The sequence below is a fragment of the Chenopodium album genome, chromosome 19 (genome assembly GCF_948465745.1).
Source record: "Chenopodium album chromosome 19, dcCheAlbu1.1, whole genome shotgun sequence".
NCBI lineage: Eukaryota > Viridiplantae > Streptophyta > Magnoliopsida > Caryophyllales > Amaranthaceae > Chenopodium > Chenopodium album.
The window spans coordinates 3,989,730-4,007,639 of NC_137852.1; the positions used below are offsets into that span (position 1 = coordinate 3,989,730).

General features: G+C 34.1%; 3 protein-coding genes and 2 non-coding genes across 6 annotated transcripts; all 5 read right to left on the reverse strand.

The window, feature by feature from the left end:
* Positions 1 to 467: 467 nt before the first annotated feature.
* Positions 468 to 539, reverse strand: TRNAK-UUU (transfer RNA lysine (anticodon UUU)). The gene has a single exon. It is a non-coding gene; the product is annotated as a tRNA-Lys (tRNA).
* A 103-nt stretch (positions 540 to 642) lies between these two features.
* TRNAK-UUU (transfer RNA lysine (anticodon UUU)) lies at positions 643 to 714 on the reverse strand. Its single transcript has one exon. It is a non-coding gene; the product is annotated as a tRNA-Lys (tRNA).
* Positions 715 to 1,046: 332 nt separating this feature from the next.
* LOC145595663 (16 kDa phloem protein 1-like) lies at positions 1,047 to 4,333 on the reverse strand. Of its 2 annotated transcripts, none has more exons than XM_081652084.1 (5): positions 4,143 to 4,333; positions 2,882 to 2,947; positions 2,383 to 2,521; positions 1,920 to 2,052; positions 1,047 to 1,517 (listed from the first exon to the last, which is right to left on the reverse strand). In XM_081652084.1, exons 1-5 carry the CDS (start codon positions 4,207 to 4,209, stop codon positions 1,446 to 1,448), a joined length of 477 nt encoding a protein of 158 aa, XP_081508210.1. In that variant the 5' UTR covers positions 4,210 to 4,333; the 3' UTR covers positions 1,047 to 1,445. The 2 variants fall into 2 exon arrangements, with proteins under 2 accessions (XP_081508210.1, XP_081508209.1); XM_081652083.1 differs by having other exon boundaries at positions 2,882 to 2,950.
* Positions 4,334 to 6,185: 1,852 nt separating this feature from the next.
* On the reverse strand, positions 6,186 to 9,938 carry LOC145595150 (serine/arginine-rich SC35-like splicing factor SCL30A). Its single transcript, XM_081651518.1, has 8 exons — positions 9,804 to 9,938; positions 8,851 to 9,055; positions 8,643 to 8,720; positions 7,522 to 7,686; positions 7,362 to 7,405; positions 6,893 to 6,977; positions 6,649 to 6,807; positions 6,186 to 6,541 (listed from the first exon to the last, which is right to left on the reverse strand). Exons 2-8 carry the CDS (start codon positions 9,045 to 9,047, stop codon positions 6,421 to 6,423), a joined length of 849 nt encoding a protein of 282 aa, XP_081507644.1. The 5' UTR covers positions 9,048 to 9,055; positions 9,804 to 9,938; the 3' UTR covers positions 6,186 to 6,420.
* Positions 9,939 to 10,314: 376 nt separating this feature from the next.
* Positions 10,315 to 17,731, reverse strand: LOC145595149 (uncharacterized). Its single transcript, XM_081651517.1, has 10 exons — positions 17,313 to 17,731; positions 17,131 to 17,206; positions 16,898 to 16,995; positions 16,201 to 16,302; positions 15,958 to 16,044; positions 15,406 to 15,522; positions 15,011 to 15,114; positions 11,644 to 11,783; positions 11,432 to 11,568; positions 10,315 to 10,955 (listed from the first exon to the last, which is right to left on the reverse strand). Exons 1-10 carry the CDS (start codon positions 17,574 to 17,576, stop codon positions 10,758 to 10,760), a joined length of 1,323 nt encoding a protein of 440 aa, XP_081507643.1. The 5' UTR covers positions 17,577 to 17,731; the 3' UTR covers positions 10,315 to 10,757.
* Between the last annotated feature and the right edge of the window lie 179 nt (positions 17,732 to 17,910).

The following is a 17,910-nucleotide window of genomic DNA, read 5'->3' on the forward strand; positions in this document are numbered from 1 at the left end:
GGCTAGAGATAACTCGGTAAAAGTTTATTGTATGTCAGCTGGCCACATGTAAAAAGTTAATGTGAGTTTTGTTTTTCATTAAGAGTAACTCGATAAGAGTTTTATTGTATAGAGCTCCGAAACGGAGGCGGGGAGCCGGTTAACCCACCGCCTACGATCACCACGAATGCTAGCCGGCCACATGCAGAAAGTTGACTCGATATGAAATTCAAACTATACCTAAAATTGAATGATTGAGTTGAAATAGTTCTAGTTGAAATATAGTATGACTCATGCCATATAGATGAAGTTGACTTGAACCCGAATACTAACTCTACTATTCCTCTAAAAATGAAACTTAAATAAAAAATTAATATGAACTCTACCGCCGTTTGTAAGGATTGAACCAACGATCACAGGGTTAAAAAGCATGCGCTCTTGCTATTAATTCTCCAAAAATGAAACTTAAAAGGTTTCAAAAACGAATTCGCCGTCTGTGGGGATCAAACCCACGACCACGTGGTTAAAAGCCACGCGCTCTACCACTGAGCTAAGAAGGCTTTATTGATATTAAATCATGTTTAATTTAAATAATTATTCAAAAATATCTTACATTGCAACTTTTAAAAAAAAAAAAAACTCCTACATTGCAAAATTTCAAAACGCCGTCTGTGGGGATCGAACCCACGACCACGTGGTTAAAAGCCACGCGCTCTACCACTGAGCTAAGAAGGCTTAATGATTATACAATTAACAAATTATTTTTTAATTTAGTTTTAATTGATAATTTCACTCTAAGTTTTCATATTTCCTGCTTCAGACAATGAATATCGGATATCCTATAAATTAATGTTTTATTTCGAACACTTGTTGGCGTTTGAATCATCAATACAAGATAGTACTTCATATACATACATTTCTTTTACTTCCTCGGAATATATATAGGAGACTACAAAACGAATACAACATCGTAGAGGAAACTTCAAAAAAGATGTGAATAATTTACTTTGTTGTCTGATTAATAATAATATGTTGAAAGAAAAAAAAACCTATCAATTTTCTCAATAATAAATGAAAACACAGTACAAATACTCGTATATCATAATAACTAATAGTCTAATACTCCATACAATTAACACGATTTAGATGAGAAGTACAATTGGATCCCTACAAAATTAATACATTTTGTTGGAATTTATACTAGTAATTTTTTTGCTGAATAAAGATATAAATTGAATAGATTCTAAGATTTTGAACTAAATTACAAAATTAGTTGTCCCAAGTCTTCTGAGATCAACTCAAAGCACCAGAAATTCTAAGGTGAAGACTTCCAAACCGATTCAACGATTGAACTTGAACACTAGAAGATGAAAACTTCCAAACCGATTCAACTACAAAGTACAAATATTTACAATAATTGATATTTGAATGAAGTCCAATTCAATATTCATTAATTATTAAGGAAGCTATTCATCAGATTCATCACCATAGCTATTCTTCCATCCTCCAAACTCTTCATCATCGTCGTAATCTGATGCCTGCAAAATCCAAGATAAACACCCAATTTAGATCATGCTGATAATCTATACAAAAAGGTTAAGTTCTACATATTTGTATTTTAACATTGTATAACGAGTAAGTTGGTAATCTACGACAAAGTCACTAGTCAATTTGGTGCTATACACTTTAGCATTTCTACAATCCTAACTTTACTCTTCTAGTTTCTTATCCACAACACTTGTTAATACGGAGTATAACTCAAGTATTTTAGATTATCTTAAGAATTACTTCATCGTGCTAAAGAAAGGAACTTAGATCAGGTACTAAAACTTAGTTTTGGAAGCCATTTACAAGCATGTACATCTCAACTATTCAAGCAAAATCATGCAAACTAAAAGAATAGTTTCCTCAACATTTAAGAAAAAAGAGAGGGATTGTACCTTGGTGAATTTAGCACCAACTTTGATTTCACCACAGTACTTATCATTACTTCCGATCACTCTGAACTTTGTCGGATTCATTTCATAAGAACCATTCTCCACTCCTAAAGCTAGGAGATCCTCCACATGAATCCTGTTATAATACACCAAGTATTCAATCAGCCAACTACCTATATTAATCACAACTCCAAACTTAATTTTATGCCACGGATATAGCAAAGTTATATTCATTCTGCTGTGTATCACACACAAAATTGTGTATCTATAATATTTCTTTTAGTATACAAATTAATCAATGTACAACCTCAATAGACTTACTTGTCATATTACCGGAGTAAACAACAAGACTATTATTTCCAGACACTAATGATCTAATTTCAAGGCTTTCTAAAGTGATAAATTGATTAAAGATAGAAGACAATTTTCATCAATAAGAATTGATATAGAAGTAAAAAATACGTACATAGTTTCACCAATGTAATCATCAGAAGAGAAAGTGTCGTGGTCCATGATCTTTAGATTGATGTGGTAGTCACTACCTGAGCCAGGGTACTCTGCCCTGAATGTCAATTTTTGGTGCCATTCTGGATTACCACCTTGTCCTGCAATGGACAATATATACAATTGTTAAGTAATTTTCAATTTTCGTTATGTCTAAATCCTAACCAAGCTCGTAACAAAAGGGTTTAATCAAAATTTGATCTTACAGTCTGATATGACGTACATACATCTCAGCTCAACTTTTCTTGTCCGAAATTAAGGTTTCAACTAGCAATGTGACAACTAAATCCAGACGAACATAGTGTTAAGCTAAGCTAGTTATCTTACAATTCTCAAATAACTACTTAAACTACTGATGCATAGGATATTCACTTTATGATTTGAGTTCTTAATGCAAGTTAACCTAATAATCAAGTGGAAAAACATATAGAATGTAATGCAAGTTTATAACCGATACACACCTCTTGCAATTTTGGTCTTTCGCTCTTGCCCTTTGTACTTGACCACGACATAAGGATCAATTTTATCTGCTAACAAATAATAAAAATAAAACCGTTTAGAACTTTGAAGTGCTTAGAAATATACTTGTAATTAAGAAAGAACAAATCAACTTGAAACCACTTCAAAGTTGTGGCATGCATGATTCAACTAATAACTTAATAAGTCACCTAATTATCAAAGGACATTTAAGCTTGACTCAAAATTTCTTATGAGGTGATTTAGCTATCATATATTCATATCACGCAAAATTGAAATTCAATGGCACACAATAGACTCGAAATTATACTTCGTATATATTTTGTCCTTCTCAACAAATTGATACAATAGATTACAACAACATATGTTTAGGTTATTCGTACTTGATATCTAGAATATCTACTCCCTTCGTTCTTAAATAAATTAAATTTAAGTTAGTTCGTATGTTTGATACATTAAACACGTGGCGTAAACTCAAATTTAACTGAACTTGTTACAATTTGAAACTGACTAGAGTCAAAGTATGAAACAACTCATGCATGCAAAGCTGCCAATTAATCTGCCATAAATTACTGGTGTACATGATATCCAGGATTATTAAAGCATTAAACGACAAATATGGTTCAAAAACCAACTATTTTTGAATTTGAAATCTGAACAACATTACTGTTCATGGGGCATAATACTTCCTCCGTTTTTTATTAGCCTAGTTTAGCTGTTTAGGGAATACAGTATGAATTAGGGAATTACTCCAGGAATATAACATAGCAACTATTTTAATTATCATAATTTAATCAGTTCTATTGGTTTATAGAGAGTTGTAAGTTGTAACACTAAACCCCGTAAAAATTAATAATGTAAACGAGATTCAATCATGTAACTATACTCGACATCAAAACCAATCTTTAAAACATAAATAACCATCTTAGTTGTTTTGTTGAACTTCTACCCAATTTCCTCCAGTGCTCTTCTAAATTGATGATATTTTCTCCTGTAATCAACTTTAAAATACTCAAATTTCCAGGACGAATTCAACCAAATCATCTCAAGCACGCATGCACTTATACAAATTGTAAATTAATGGTACTCCCTCCGTCCCTAAATTACATTCCTCTTTCTCTCTATTATGTGAGGAATAAATGCTAGAAAAAGGAATGTAATTTAGGGACGGAGGGAGTATAAAATTAACAAACTAAATCGAAATAAATCATAAAAATAAATAATTAAGAGAAAAACAAGACATACTTAGAAAATCAACGTTGGGAAGACCAGAAGCTGCAACCACTAGAACCTCAAGCAATCCTCCTGTCATTTCTTCCTAATTATCTTTTTTTCGCCTCGACAATTTTTGTTTTTGTTAAAGTAATTAATTTTCTGATGAATTTAATCAAAAAAAGTTTTAATTTTTGTGAGAGAAGATTTAATGAAAATATTAAGGTTTTGGAAAATGATGAAGTTTATTTGTGGAGAGTAAGTCCTTATAAGTTATATATAAGGTGGAATAAAGCTGGAGTCGTTACTCGTTTTTGTGATCAGTTGACGGAGAAATTGAAGTTTTACAGAATAGGTCAAACTTTCATCCCTTCGGCTATTTCACTATTTTTTATTTTTTTTTTATTTATTCTTTTTGGAGGGAATTTCATAATAAATTAAGGGAAACTTGTGCTATTTGACTATTTTTTAGGGGTTAGTGTAATTAAAGTACGCCACTTATTATTCAAGCGATTAAAATCAAATAATGTCAATCATAAACGGATTACATTTTATGATTTATATAATAATAAAAAAAGTTAATATTTTCTTACATGTGAAATCTAGTTATATTTGTTACACTATAAATTCTTTAAATTTTAACTCTTTTTAACTTTTTTAATTACTAAATGTAAAAATAACATACACGTTGCAAATTACATTATATGTCAAAAATACAGAAGTCAAACTTTTAAAGACAGAAGAAATATAAAGAATGTTTTGTTATTACGGATAAATAACGTTGTGCGCAATATTTTATAGGGTTTAAAAATCTTGATGGTAGATTATATCCTACTTGAGGATGTTTTCTCGAAGATATGGTAAACTTCAATGTCCTAGAATGTTAGAAAGTCAAGTCATCCGAAAATTCTTATGACATATTCTGATTATTAATTAATTAATTAATTGAGTTTTTTATACTTCCCTTTATAAAAATTAAACCATGGCGGCTTTAATTTATGCCAAACCAGCTATACTTTGACCGCTAACAACTCTTGTCCAACATAATGATCATTGGATAAAATTCAACGAGCTTTGTGGCAACTACAACGTTTGCATAATTGTGGGAAAAAATGATTAAGCAGCACAAGTAAAATTAATTATTTTTATGTGAACTTGTATTATTTTTTTTGGTAGGAACAATGTTAATTACTCCTATGTTTGGATTCTAAGGGCATGTGCTCATTGACTGAACTCAGCTAAACTGAACTGAAATGAAATGAATATTTTATAAGAGAAGGAAATTAGGAGCTGAATTGAACTGAATTTCAACGTATGAGAACAAGCCCTAAGAGTAATATTTATGTTTCAATAGATATAGAAATTGGAAGATAATAGCACAAGTTAGTCTATGTTCTTTCACTGTATTTTGGAAGATTATATATATATATATATATATATATATATATATATATATATATATATATATATATATATATATATATATATATATATATATATATATATATATATATATATATATATATATATAAATAATAATTTACCTTGTCCTTATAAACGCTTGGTGATAGTAATATGGAAATGTTGATTATTGAATCAATTGGATCTTGTAGTAAATGGATTTCCATGCATAATCAATGGTTACCTATTTGTAGGGAGATTTGCCTTGTTTTTTTAAGACTTCCAATACGGAGCAACATTGTTGATCCTCATTTTCTTTCGAGGTTGTAAACAAGTTTATATTGTACACTGATACACGATTATCATGTTAGTTACATAATAGAGAGATCAAGTAACAACGGAAAGAGAGAAGAGATGTTAGTTACATAACAGAGAGATCAAGTAACAACGGAAAGAGAGAAGAGGGGATGTGGTGGGTCGCCGGTCACAAGTTACAGTAAATCATATACTGTAGTTGGGACAATTTGTGAGAGTATAGTTGGAATATACTCTTATCAATTTGAATTAATCCATTGTTGGGAATGTTTCTATAATTTTATCCAAAAAGTAATAATAATAACTTCACCCAAGATCATAAAAGGGTTAGGTTCCAAAAGTAATTTTTAAACACAGATATAACATAAAATGTATAATCCATACTGATAACAAAAGCATCCATGAGAGAAGCTTTGGCAAGGACATGAAGTACGAAGTACTAGATTAAGATCCAAAAGTCTGAACGAGTCAGCATAATCACAGATTATAAGATCCTAGTTCACATGACATTTAAACTAAAAGAACAAGCAGTTTATAAAATGATTCAGCAGATTATAGCCCAAGCTGATTCAAACTAGAATCACATCATCGCTGCTCATCTACTAGGGGCTGGTGACGCATCTGCAGATCGAGATCTTGAGCCAGATGGTGATCTAGAAACACGCCTTGGAGAATCTCCGCGGCCTCGTTCTTCCTCAGCTTCATATTTAGCTTTCCTGGAATGATAACCAATAATTCAGTATGAATGCGGTAAAACCTTAATTAACAAATGACAGTGTATCACAATAAAAACTCAAAAAATAAACACAACTTTTTGTCATACCCAACAGCAGTTTCATTACGATCTTCATGATCAGGGGAAAATGATCTACGGGCATCTCCACCACGTGGTGAATCCCTTGGTGATCTCGAGCGATCAACAGGCCTTCTACTAGGAGAGGCTGAGTACTCCTCACGTCTTCTAGGAGAGGGGGAATAGGACCTGATAACAACATATTAGCATATAATGCACCCTCGTGCATCTGCGTATTAGAAACTGGTAGATTTAAACAACATTTAAAATGCACCTTGAGTGATGAACTCCTTTAGAGCCAGAACCAGAGCGAAAGCGAGGCGAGCGTGAGCGGGAAACTGATCGTGAACGAGAGCGTCCTGACAACAACATAGATATACCCTAATCAAACATTGATCGTAAATGATAAAGTAAATAAAATCTATGGTTTGGCATCAAAAACCAGATCAAATAGGAGTATAACTTGGGTTTTTTACTAAGAGTATCATTTAGTAATAGAGCTATATCAAATAATTAAGGCAACTTAGCAACTGAACAGAATATGAGCATCAGACATGGCCACAAATATGGACTAACTGCACAGCATAGCATGATAAACCATACGCACAAAACTGCAATAATATTAAATCTCCAGTCCCACGATTAATGAAAAAAATCATAAACATAAACAAGACCTAAGGCAAGAAATATGCTTCCATAGATAACATCAATGACAAAATTCATAAGCATAGACCAATACTTACTGTAACCAGGTGATCTTCGTCCACCATATCGTGGACCACCACTTCTGCACAAGTACCAAAAATAAAAACAATCATCAAATAAATATCTCACTACTACCCAGGCTCCCATCAAGCATTCAATCACAATAGTCTTGAGGTCAAAACAGATATGCATGCCTACCTCTGCCTGGTTTTCCGGCGCATGTCCTCAGGCCTTTTTCTCGACTCTGAAGCAACAACTACGCTGATCTCTCGTCCAGCAAAAATCTGCCCATTCATGTGATATTGAGCCTCTGAAGCATCATAAGAGTCCACAAACTGCACAAAGGCAAAGCCACGAGGTTCCCTGTATGGCAATTCATAAACAGAGTTCAATTCACAAAACACTCCATGCATAACAAACAAAGACCGAAATGTGCAAACAAACAGTGAGTGATGCAAGACCATAATGTCAATACATATACCTCTTTCTTGATTTACCAAAGCTCGTCCTTAACAAGAAGCCCAGACCAGCCTTACACAAAATGCAATACAGAGTCCACTACTATGGTACTGACCTTTCCATTTGCACTCAAAAAATGTGAATGGCAACTTCAAAAGGATGGGACTTGAAATTCCTCAAATGCGCGTATTTAAATGAATCACGTGCAAATAAATGAAACTCTTCAACTTTGGATGAAACTAAAAACCTTGCCATCTTGTCTTCATTTCATCAAGAATCAATCATCTTTCTTCAACTCAAGCTTTCATTGATAAACATCACATACTTTTTCTTCATATAGGTAGATTCTTCTTTATAACATTACTTCTAAAATCTTGGCAGGCAAAATGTTAAGCAATCATATACAGTGGATCTTGATCAAAAGTGGGGCTTGGGCTTGTTTAACTTCAAACCAATACACCCCCTGACAAACCAGTTCAGAAAACATCTTATTGACAATCAAAGAGATATGTTTGACAAATTTGAAGAATGTCACTTTGCATACGCACTATCCAAAGAAATTTCGCAAGCATCCACATATTGGCATATTGCCACTACCCTCATCCCAAAAACATGTAGTCCCAACTATTCCATTTATTAGTTCCAGGTTTTTGAACAAATAAAGATTATGCTATTCCCATATTAGGGATAGAGACTGATAGTTCCAAAGAAGGGTGGAGATGCACAGCACAACTAATAATGCAACTAATATAAAGTATCAATTAATGTAAAAGGATGACGAAGAATAAAAAAATGACATGTCAAGACCTACGATTCTTGGAGTTTAAAGCACACAGCAAAAGAAAGCAAAAACATCTCACCCTGTATAATAATCCTTTGGGATATAGACATCACGGACAAGCCCAAATCTTTCAAAAGGAACTCGAAGTTCTTCAGGTCTACAATAACACAACTTTCAGTTATTATTTGCAGAATTAAAAAAATCTATTCCTGAAAAATAAAATTAACAAGATAACAAGCATAAAACAGTGTAGTGTAAAACAGGAGAAAAACATCATATGCGGTTACCTGCAGTCTAATGGAATGTTACGAACCAACAAGCTTCCATGATTTGGCTCCTTGCGTCTTCCATAACCACCATGTCCTCTTCTTGGAGGACTGTAACCCCGTCTCGGGGGGCTATATCCACCTCTCGGAGGGCTTCTTCCTCGACTACTATAACCCCTTCGTGGGGGACTGTAATAACCAGGGCTGTACCTCCTCATGATGTGGGCTACGATACAAACAAATCATTAGTTACTTTCGAAAAAGCAAGAACTATATCGATAGCAGACAATAAACAAAGTGCTTAAAATACCTTAATAACACAACTAAAACAGGGACAACACTTCTAGACAGAACCTTTTCTATAATTTCCAAGGGGTACAATTCATAAGTGAGAGACAAAACGAGTTCCCAGGCTCATACAGTAACTTAACTTCCATAGTAGTACAATACCTCTTCATATCAATAACACAACAAAAGTGGAGAAATACTGGAAATACCTATAAAATAAACAAAACAAAGCAATTTTCTACAACATATTCAATTCAAAAGGAAGCTAGTAAATTGAGACAAATGAATCGCAAGTAAAGTTCCAATTTTTATACTGCCTATTTCATACAACAATCAAGTACGGAAAACCTTTAACCACCTTCACCTCTAATCGTTTGACAATAAAAATAGAATTCATCAACCCTAATTTCTAGATGATATTCGAGAAAAAACAACAAAATCCACAGATAAACAATCTCAAAAGCACAAAATCTACCAAATCAAAGGCAAATCAATTCACTAAAGACAAACAAACAAAAAACTTTCCCAAGGATCAAAATTGATACAACAACAAAACAAAATAAAAAAAAAAATCGCAGATTAGGGTTTCGTCGCCGACGAATTATAAAAAAAAAAATTAAAATAACAAATTAAATTCATAAAATTGAAAGGAAAAAAAGAAGATGGATTAAGAATTAGGAGATTACCAGAAATTGGATTGAAAGAGAAAGTTGGATGAAGAGGAGAGAGAAAGACAGAAGAGAGAGAATTGAAACACGAGCTCCCGAAAGAGAGAGAAAACCCTTGAAACTCAACGCCTAAGCTTCGTACTTTCTTTTTAAATGACGACACCCAAAACGTATGTACGGTTAACCACTGTGAACCGTGGGCCGGTTCGAGTATTTTCTTTCCTTTTTTCGTGTGGACCGGAAACACCTAAACGGCTAAACTTCATAGCTCCCCTTTATTTGACTTTTGCATTATTCACGACCTCATGTATACCATTTAGACCAATGTTTAAGTTACGTAATATGGGTACATAAAATCAAGCATATTCATATCAATTTATATTGTGTAGTTACCGAATATTAACTTTTTATAATTTACATTTATTGTTAATTAACGATATTAGTGGTCAACCTTTCGTGTTGCAAAACTGTCAATCAAAGTATCTTCAAAAAAAAAAAAGTGTCAATCACACTTAAATAAACATAGAGGTTAACTCTTTAAATAATTTTACTCTAAAAATTTCATTATGCTATGTAATACAAAGTAACAAAAAAACAATTATAACAATAGGTTGATTAAAAAAAAAAACATCTACGAATGTTAATTCAAAAAAAAAAAAAAAAAAGGTTCTCTTTAAGCTATGCAATTCGAGTTGATATTACAAAACTGTACACATCTTCAAAATCCCAGCTTTTGTCGAGAATCATTACCCATAATTATAAGCAGTAGGCTGTTGTAACTAGGCAGCGCCGAGGAATAGGTTCTTCTTGTCAATAACTCAATATTATCATCTATAATCTTGACCTCAGTCCCCTTTCTCTTTCACCAAAGATGTAAGTTGAAATGCACAAAGTTATTTGTCTGGCACCAGCTTATTAGTTTCCTTCATATCCTTATTATAGCCAAAGTGACACAGAATCTAATGAATGCCATCAACTAGCAAGGGCAACATCTTGAGATTGTTGCATGACTTGCATCTCAGCACCAGCAGCATCAGCATCTTTAACCAAAGGTGTCTTCTGAAACTCATTTCTCAGCTGTCCACATGCTGCACTTGCATCGAGTCCCCTTGTTTGACGTACACTTGTGGTTATCTTGCGAGATTCCAAAGCAGCAGAAAAGGCAATCACCTGTAGTAGTTATAAAACATATTTGCATTCCATTCAATATTGATGTTCGAGTGACAACAAAAAACTTGCTGCCTTACAGTCCTATGATCCTCTTCTCCCCAACCCTTCCTAAGAGTCCAGACCCTCAAAGTCATGAAAATCTGATCATGGAGATGGTCAATTGGGCAAAATCATCCAAACTAAAGAGGAATTTCTTCTAAAACTGATCCCTATACAATCAGGATTCAGGAAACCCCAGAATGCCCCTATATATGTCAGGAATGCTAAGAATGTCCCTAAGATTATATATTCTTCCCCATCTCTGAGATAGATCTATTATACCATCACTCCCTCACCCATCAGCCATTAGGAATTCATTTATTTTGCTAATTTCTGAGTTAGTCCAATCTAATAGCCAGCTAGTGCTAAAATTGAGATAGGGATTTCCAAGAGACTTAGAAGCAAGAATTCATCATCACAAAAGAAAGCAAACATACCGACTTTCTGTAGGGCCTCTTATACTCAGAGCCCTCAATTGGATTGAAAGGTATCAGGTTCACATGATGACCACGTCCCCATTGATGTAGTAGCTCAGCAAGTTCTTTTGCATGCTCTACTGAGTCATTTACTCCAGCTGAAACAAACATTGGCCAGTGAACTTTTTGTACTACACCCAAACTCTAATGGCACAATTAATTGAGCATAGTACCTAAAAGAGTGTACTCAAAAGACACTCTTCGGTTAGTTTCAAGGAAGTAATCCCTGCAATCTTGCATCAATGCTTCCAGGGGGTAAGCTTTAGCACTTGGGACGATCGTTTCTCTAAGCTTCTGATTTGGTGCATGTAAGCTGACGCACAAGTTACAGAGTAAAGCTGTTTAGTAATCAGTTAAAACTTTCACAACTAGAGCATCAGGTGTGAACACAGCTAATGATGATATGCAGTGGCGGATCCAGGAATTTGAAGTAGGGGTGGCACTAGAAACTACCAAATAAAAAAATTCCTAATAACTTGAGCCTCAAACTATTTTTAAGCTAATGATAACACATGTAGTTAGCTAGCATAGATCAAATTAATTTTTTTAACACAATGTATTGTGTTATCATTCAAAAGTAACTATAAAATCTAAAAAACGATCAATTTCCCAGGCCCATGACTCCATGAGGTTTTTACAAATAAATTATATACCCCATACTAGTTACAAAGTATCAAATACTCAATATGACAATCAAATCAATAAATAACAGTCAAAGTAATATAGAGTAAATAGTAATATTTATCAAAATACTCATGTTAATTATGAATTATTTGAAGTCATTTTAATATATACGTAAATGTCAAGAATGGAAGGGAAAAAAGCACCGATAGTTAAAAAAAAGTAAAACAAAGATATATACGTAAATATCAAGAAGCTAAGGCATGGAAGGGAAAAAAATCATTGATAATTTAAAAATGAAAACAAATACTAAAGGCACAAAAGGGAAAAATAATGTCAAAAAGGGAAGAGAAAAAAAAAGCATGGATAATTTTTTTAAAAAATACAAAGACTAAAAAAAACATTGATAAAAAAGAAAAATAAATACTAAAGCTACAAAAGGGGAAAATGAATGTAAAACATTGATTAATTATTTTTTGGAAAAACAAAGACTGAAGGTAAAAAAAAAAAAAGGGTAAATGAATGCAAAAAAAAAAAAAAAGGAAATGAATGGAGAGAGATTCGAACCTTCACCAACCAACACATAGCAATTTATTACACTCCTTAGTTACCATTGCAGCAACTTACCATTCTTGACATAAAATGCAATATAAAATATATATACCTTATATTAAAACAGGTTATTTTATACAAAAGTTTTTTTTTTTTTTTTTTTTTTTTTTGAGGGGGAGGCACGTGCCCCCCCAGGTTCCAACGTGGGTCCGCCAGTGATGATATGTACGAATATCTACAAATGCCAAAACCTAATCAATCAGAATTATTGGGGGGGGATTTCAATATCGAACACATTCTAGAAATGTGATATATAGTGAAGAACAACATAGAGGTAAAAGCAATAATAGAGCAATTTCCAAAGCAGTGATAAAAGATTATTGTGGGATGGAAAAGATTGGAAAGAGTTTTACTCTCTCCATCCAAATGAAGTATATTCACTAGTCCAATTTCCTCAACATATCATTACTAAAGAGAACAGCTTTTTCTGGACATCTCCAACCCCAAGAAATTATTGTACTACTATTCAGTAATACATACAACAGGGAGACAAGGGGAAGGGAATCACACATGTCCCAGAACAACTAGAAGTGAAAGATGACAATTGAAAGTTCAAAAGACGAAAGTCTTAATAACCCAACACTCTAACAGTGGCCCTAACAATCTACATGGCAAGCTACAAATAGGAAAATTTTACAGCTGGAATTGGGAGAATACTTGGTGTTTGTAGCACAAAGCAGTTTACCAAAAGGTGCATAGCAGACGAAGTATAGGATCTTGGCGCATTACTTATTTTTTCACATATAAGATCTTGGCACATCCAAAAATGCTACTTCATTCTTTTTTAAAGTCCCAAGTACATGCTAAAATAAAGGTCATTTGGGTAGTTGAAACCTATTGGTAGGCTTGTTATGGTTCCAAACCAACTTATATGACCACAGGGGTCACACCACGCATTCAATTCAATTTTGAAAAAATTGGTCCAAAAGCGTGAATTATTACTATTGGACAATTTTCTACATTTGTCGGACCGAAAAGGAAAAAGGTCAAGGTGCTTCCCATGGATCCCACAACATCTCGAGAGGCCATTTGGGCAGTTGGAATCATCCACTTTGTCTTAAAACCGTCAATTTAGCCGTTTACGTACATTCCTCCCTTAATTAACTCTAGCCCACCACGAGCCTTTATGTGACTAACTAGTGGTCGTACATATTTCCAAACATAATATGATCCTAGGATTTATCCCCTACCATCCTAAAAAATTTCGACACTAGATCCTGAAACCTCCAAAATTTGTCTGATCTTGTGTATTATATTGCCTTAAATTTTGGACAATTTTTTACTTTTCCAGACCCGAAAAGGAAAGGGGTCAGGGGTGCTCCCATAACACCCCGGGAGGCCATCAATCTGTCTACAGCAAGAACCTCTTGCACTGGCTGATGTTCTTTGCACCTTCCCAAGTCCCAACAATGAACATCGGAATATACTATTACATCTACATCAAATGAAGAGACGAAAGCTCATTTCACATTGATGCATCACTGGTTTAATGTTGCTATGATGCTATCTATCAAGCCTCCCAATGCAAAGTCAGATTGGTCTAAAGGCCTATTAGACAACATATCCAACGTTTACTTAAGATACTGATGGTGCCATATTTCAGGCTCGCTTCTCTATACTGCTCGAGTCTACAATACATATCTGAAGCACATATGACACCCATCAAAAAACGACCTAGAAAATCTAGCATGAAGGGCCAAAAGACTATAAAGCGCAATTGTGAGACCTTTCCAAGGCTCGGCATAAAATGTCAACAATAACTAAGAAGTCTCCTGGATCATATAATTACAGCGTTGACAGATTAGCCTTAGTAAAGGCCAGAAGTCAGATCCAGGAGAATTATTGAGATATCCAACATACAAGTCCTAAAATGATCCACAATGAAGTCTTTGGGCCACCTAAACATTGTCCAGGCTGTTTGGGAATTCAAATCAACACATAAAAGAGCTTACTAGTTACTACATGGGAAGAAAGCCCAAATTGGGGGCTTGGGGCCACCTCACTACATCAAACTATATATAGATGTGAATATATTATACGGAGTACTTTACTAGCATCACGAATCACTATAACAAGATCCATATTAGGTGGTTATCGTTGTTGATAAATTGATATTAACACCATAAAACAGCTTAACCACACAAAGGGAAATGCATGAAGAAAGTGGTACCGCTTCTAGTACACATAAGACCACTAAGCACAAGGGTAGATAAACAAGTAAGCCACATATCTGTGCAGCTTATTAGACCAAAATAATTACACAAAGTTCCAAGAGAAGTACTAGTAGACATTCTCACGGTGATGTACCTGACAGCTAATGTGGATTGAAGCTTGTATGTAGCCAGTCTCTTCATTGTGTTAGGAACCCCTACAGTTGATATCGTGATCATTCTTTGCCCAATTTGAATGTCCTGAAATAAGAGATGACCACTTTAAATGAGTGTAAAAGAAAATCTAGCATACGAAGACAGTTGAGTTAAAGAGAATACATAACATACCCAAAAAAAAAATAAAAAAATTAAAAAAAAAAATAAAATAAAACTAGTGTTTATCATCTGTGTCAAAACTAGAGTAATTGTTCCCATAGAGCTTGCATCTTAGAATAAAAAAAAACATGGCGGCAGACTATTAAATTTAAGAAGTTTCATCAAAGTTCAATTCTTCTTCTGTCATAAGAGCAATGGACAAATGATAGGTACTACCTTGTTCAGACATCGGTGCGCTTCAACAACAGATTTCAAGTTCATCATAGGCTCCCCCATGCCCATGAAAACAACATTTGTGACGCGATGCTTAAATATATCTTCTATAGCCAAGACCTGAAATATTTTTTTATAAAATTATTAATGCCATATTAAATCGAAGGAAAAAAAACAATTACAGCTCATTCATTTTACAAATTCAAATTCAAAATAAATTTTCATGATTTCAGGTAGTACAAAGAAGAATATAGAATCGAGAAATAGAAAAAGGAAAAAAAAAAAAAAAAATGGTACAAATGGATTGTAAAATAAGTTCTTGGCCTATTGCAGCATTTAAGTTCATAAACATAACTCATGGTATGACAATAGATGAGGAAATGAAATCCTTGACAAGAATTATGTAATTGCTTTTTGATACAAGTTGTTGCCCTTTGAACTCAGTTTGATCAATTGAAATTTGATGCTACATCATATGTATGGCTCCATGCTTTTGGACTAATAACAAGTAAGACCTTACAAATTTGCAATAGACAGAATAGAGATTGAACAAACCTGTTCAACAATTTCATGCCTATGAAGGTTTCTCGAGAAACCACCCTTCCCGGTAGCACAAAATGAGCATCGTAATGGACAACCAACCTACTCCACCAACATGAAAGGCATAAAAGATGAGTAGCATTACTCAGAAAGATCAGATGGACAAACAAAAGTAATTGACTTTTAAATGAACAAATATTATATTTGAGGCTAAGGCAGAGGATTCTTCTGAAATTAAGGCCTGTTTCAGAAAATGACCTGTGATGAAACACAAGCAGTAAGCCTTACTGAACCGTTCTCGTCTGTCACTGGTATTCCTGCTGTTTCAACCAACCTGTCATCCGCCAGCTTTAGCAGTAACTGCAGGGATAATACAAAGATTCTTTGAGGCCAATAAAAGAGCAATCATTCATAGCCTCATCATTTTACCAAAAGCATACACCAGTAATAAGAATTAAATGAGAGTAAGTTCTATCACACTTGAAGATGATCACAAAAGCAGAAACTTTATCAGATTGATGAACTGTTCATCAGTCTCTTATGCAACTTCAGTGAAGAGCTACATTACTATCACCCTCATAAAGTAAATCAACAAAACAGTATATTGCAATAATTATGGTGTATATTAAAACATGTACAACAACTTTCAATCTACAAATTCACATAAGCTTTTTCAAAACCTATAGCAACATATATATTTTACAAAGAAGGGGCAATATTTACACTCTACATAGGAATCCCAATCCCAAACAACACAATCCATGCTTTTTGATTGGGAATTTAAACTTCGCAACATACAAAAAACACATCAATTCAAAATTAATCCGACAGACCGACACCATAGAGCAATCCAACAGAATTACACAAATCACTAAAACAAAACAATACAATACAAAAACCAAGAAACACTTTTATTTCAGCAATGAACCCAAATGGGGTTTTCAAGGGTTTGAACCTTTATAGTGCCATCAGTAGAAGTGACCATATGATGCACCGGCGAACGGCCCACCTTCCATCCTGCCTCTTGCAGCTCATTCCTTAATGACTGTGGCACTTTCCTCACAAATAAACAAACCCCCTAATTAGTGACTAATTAATACAACCAATTTATCAAAAAACTGCAATAAGTTACCCTAAGCATGTTAGAAAACAATTGAATCAAAACATTCACTAAAATTAAGAGCTCACATTGAACGAATTCATCAATTTCTTTGATCTTCCTCTTATAAATCAAATGATGAAGCTGCTTCCCTCTATAACCTTGCTGAATTCCCACAAAATTCCATCAATTAAACATCAAAAATCATGAAAAAATCAAATAAAATTCATGGGTATAAACAAGATTTATTTCATTTTTTGAAAAAAATTACCTGGCCAAAATCAAGGGCAAGTTGTTGAAGTTCAAGCTCAGACATGCCGAGAAGAACACGGGGGTCAGAAAGCGACGCACGGGCAGGCGGTGCTTTTGAAAGTTTAGACGGCGTCGTATCAATACTAGTTGTAATAGTAGGAGGAGAAGGAGAAGCAGCAGCAACAACCGTAAATGAACGAGAGGAGATTGTGAGGGCTAAAGCACGTGAGTGAATTGAGGCACGTGCAATTGGGATAGACCATACTTGCTGAAGTAGCGCCATTGTTGGTTGCTTTGTTTTGGGGAAGAAGATGAAGAAGATGCAGCAAAAACCCAAAACCTCAGCTTGTGTTTTTTCTGTGTATATTTTGTGAATGGATAATAAGTGTAGAGTAGCAATTTGTGTTGCACCAAGTTGGCGACTAGTTGTGGAAAGAAGGTTAATGCTACCTAGTGAGAGGGGTGTTAATCGGCTCAAGACCACATCGGCTCGGTTTGTGTCGTAGTTGGACTACGTATCGAAAATAGGACTTCTTTCAAACAAAAAAAAAAGTATCGAAAATAGGGACCTAAGACTGGAGTGAAGGGGTTGTGTGCTTAAGGATTTTTAATTGTAT

What these genes read in the sequence shown, in the direction of transcription:
- LOC145595150 (XM_081651518.1), bottom strand. Translation starts at nt 9,047, where the DNA reads ATGAGGAGGTACAGCCCTGGTTATTACAGTCCCCCACGAAGGGGTTAT. An exon ending in CGCCGGAAAACCAGGCAGAG is followed by an intron (nt 7,406 to 7,521) that starts GTAGGCATGCAT and finishes GTACTTGTGCAG; the next exon opens with AAGTGGTGGTCCACGATATG. An exon ending in AAAGGAGTTCATCACTCAAG is followed by an intron (nt 6,808 to 6,892) that starts GTGCATTTTAAA and finishes TGTTGTTATCAG; the next exon opens with GTCCTATTCCCCCTCTCCTA.
- LOC145595149 (XM_081651517.1), bottom strand. Translation starts at nt 17,576, where the DNA reads ATGGCGCTACTTCAGCAAGTATGGTCTATCCCAATTGCACGTGCCTCA. An exon ending in TTGCCCTTGATTTTGGCCAG is followed by an intron (nt 17,207 to 17,312) that starts GTAATTTTTTTC and finishes GTGGGAATTCAG; the next exon opens with CAAGGTTATAGAGGGAAGCA. An exon ending in CGCACCGATGTCTGAACAAG is followed by an intron (nt 15,115 to 15,405) that starts GTAGTACCTATC and finishes CTCTTATTTCAG; the next exon opens with GACATTCAAATTGGGCAAAG.
- LOC145595663 (XM_081652083.1), bottom strand. Translation starts at nt 4,209, where the DNA reads ATGACAGGAGGATTGCTTGAGGTTCTAGTGGTTGCAGCTTCTGGTCTT. An exon ending in AAAGACCAAAATTGCAAGAG is followed by an intron (nt 2,522 to 2,881) that starts GTGTGTATCGGT and finishes TGTCCATTGCAG; the next exon opens with GACAAGGTGGTAATCCAGAA. An exon ending in GATTACATTGGTGAAACTAT is followed by an intron (nt 2,053 to 2,382) that starts GTACGTATTTTT and finishes GTATTATAACAG; the next exon opens with GATTCATGTGGAGGATCTCC.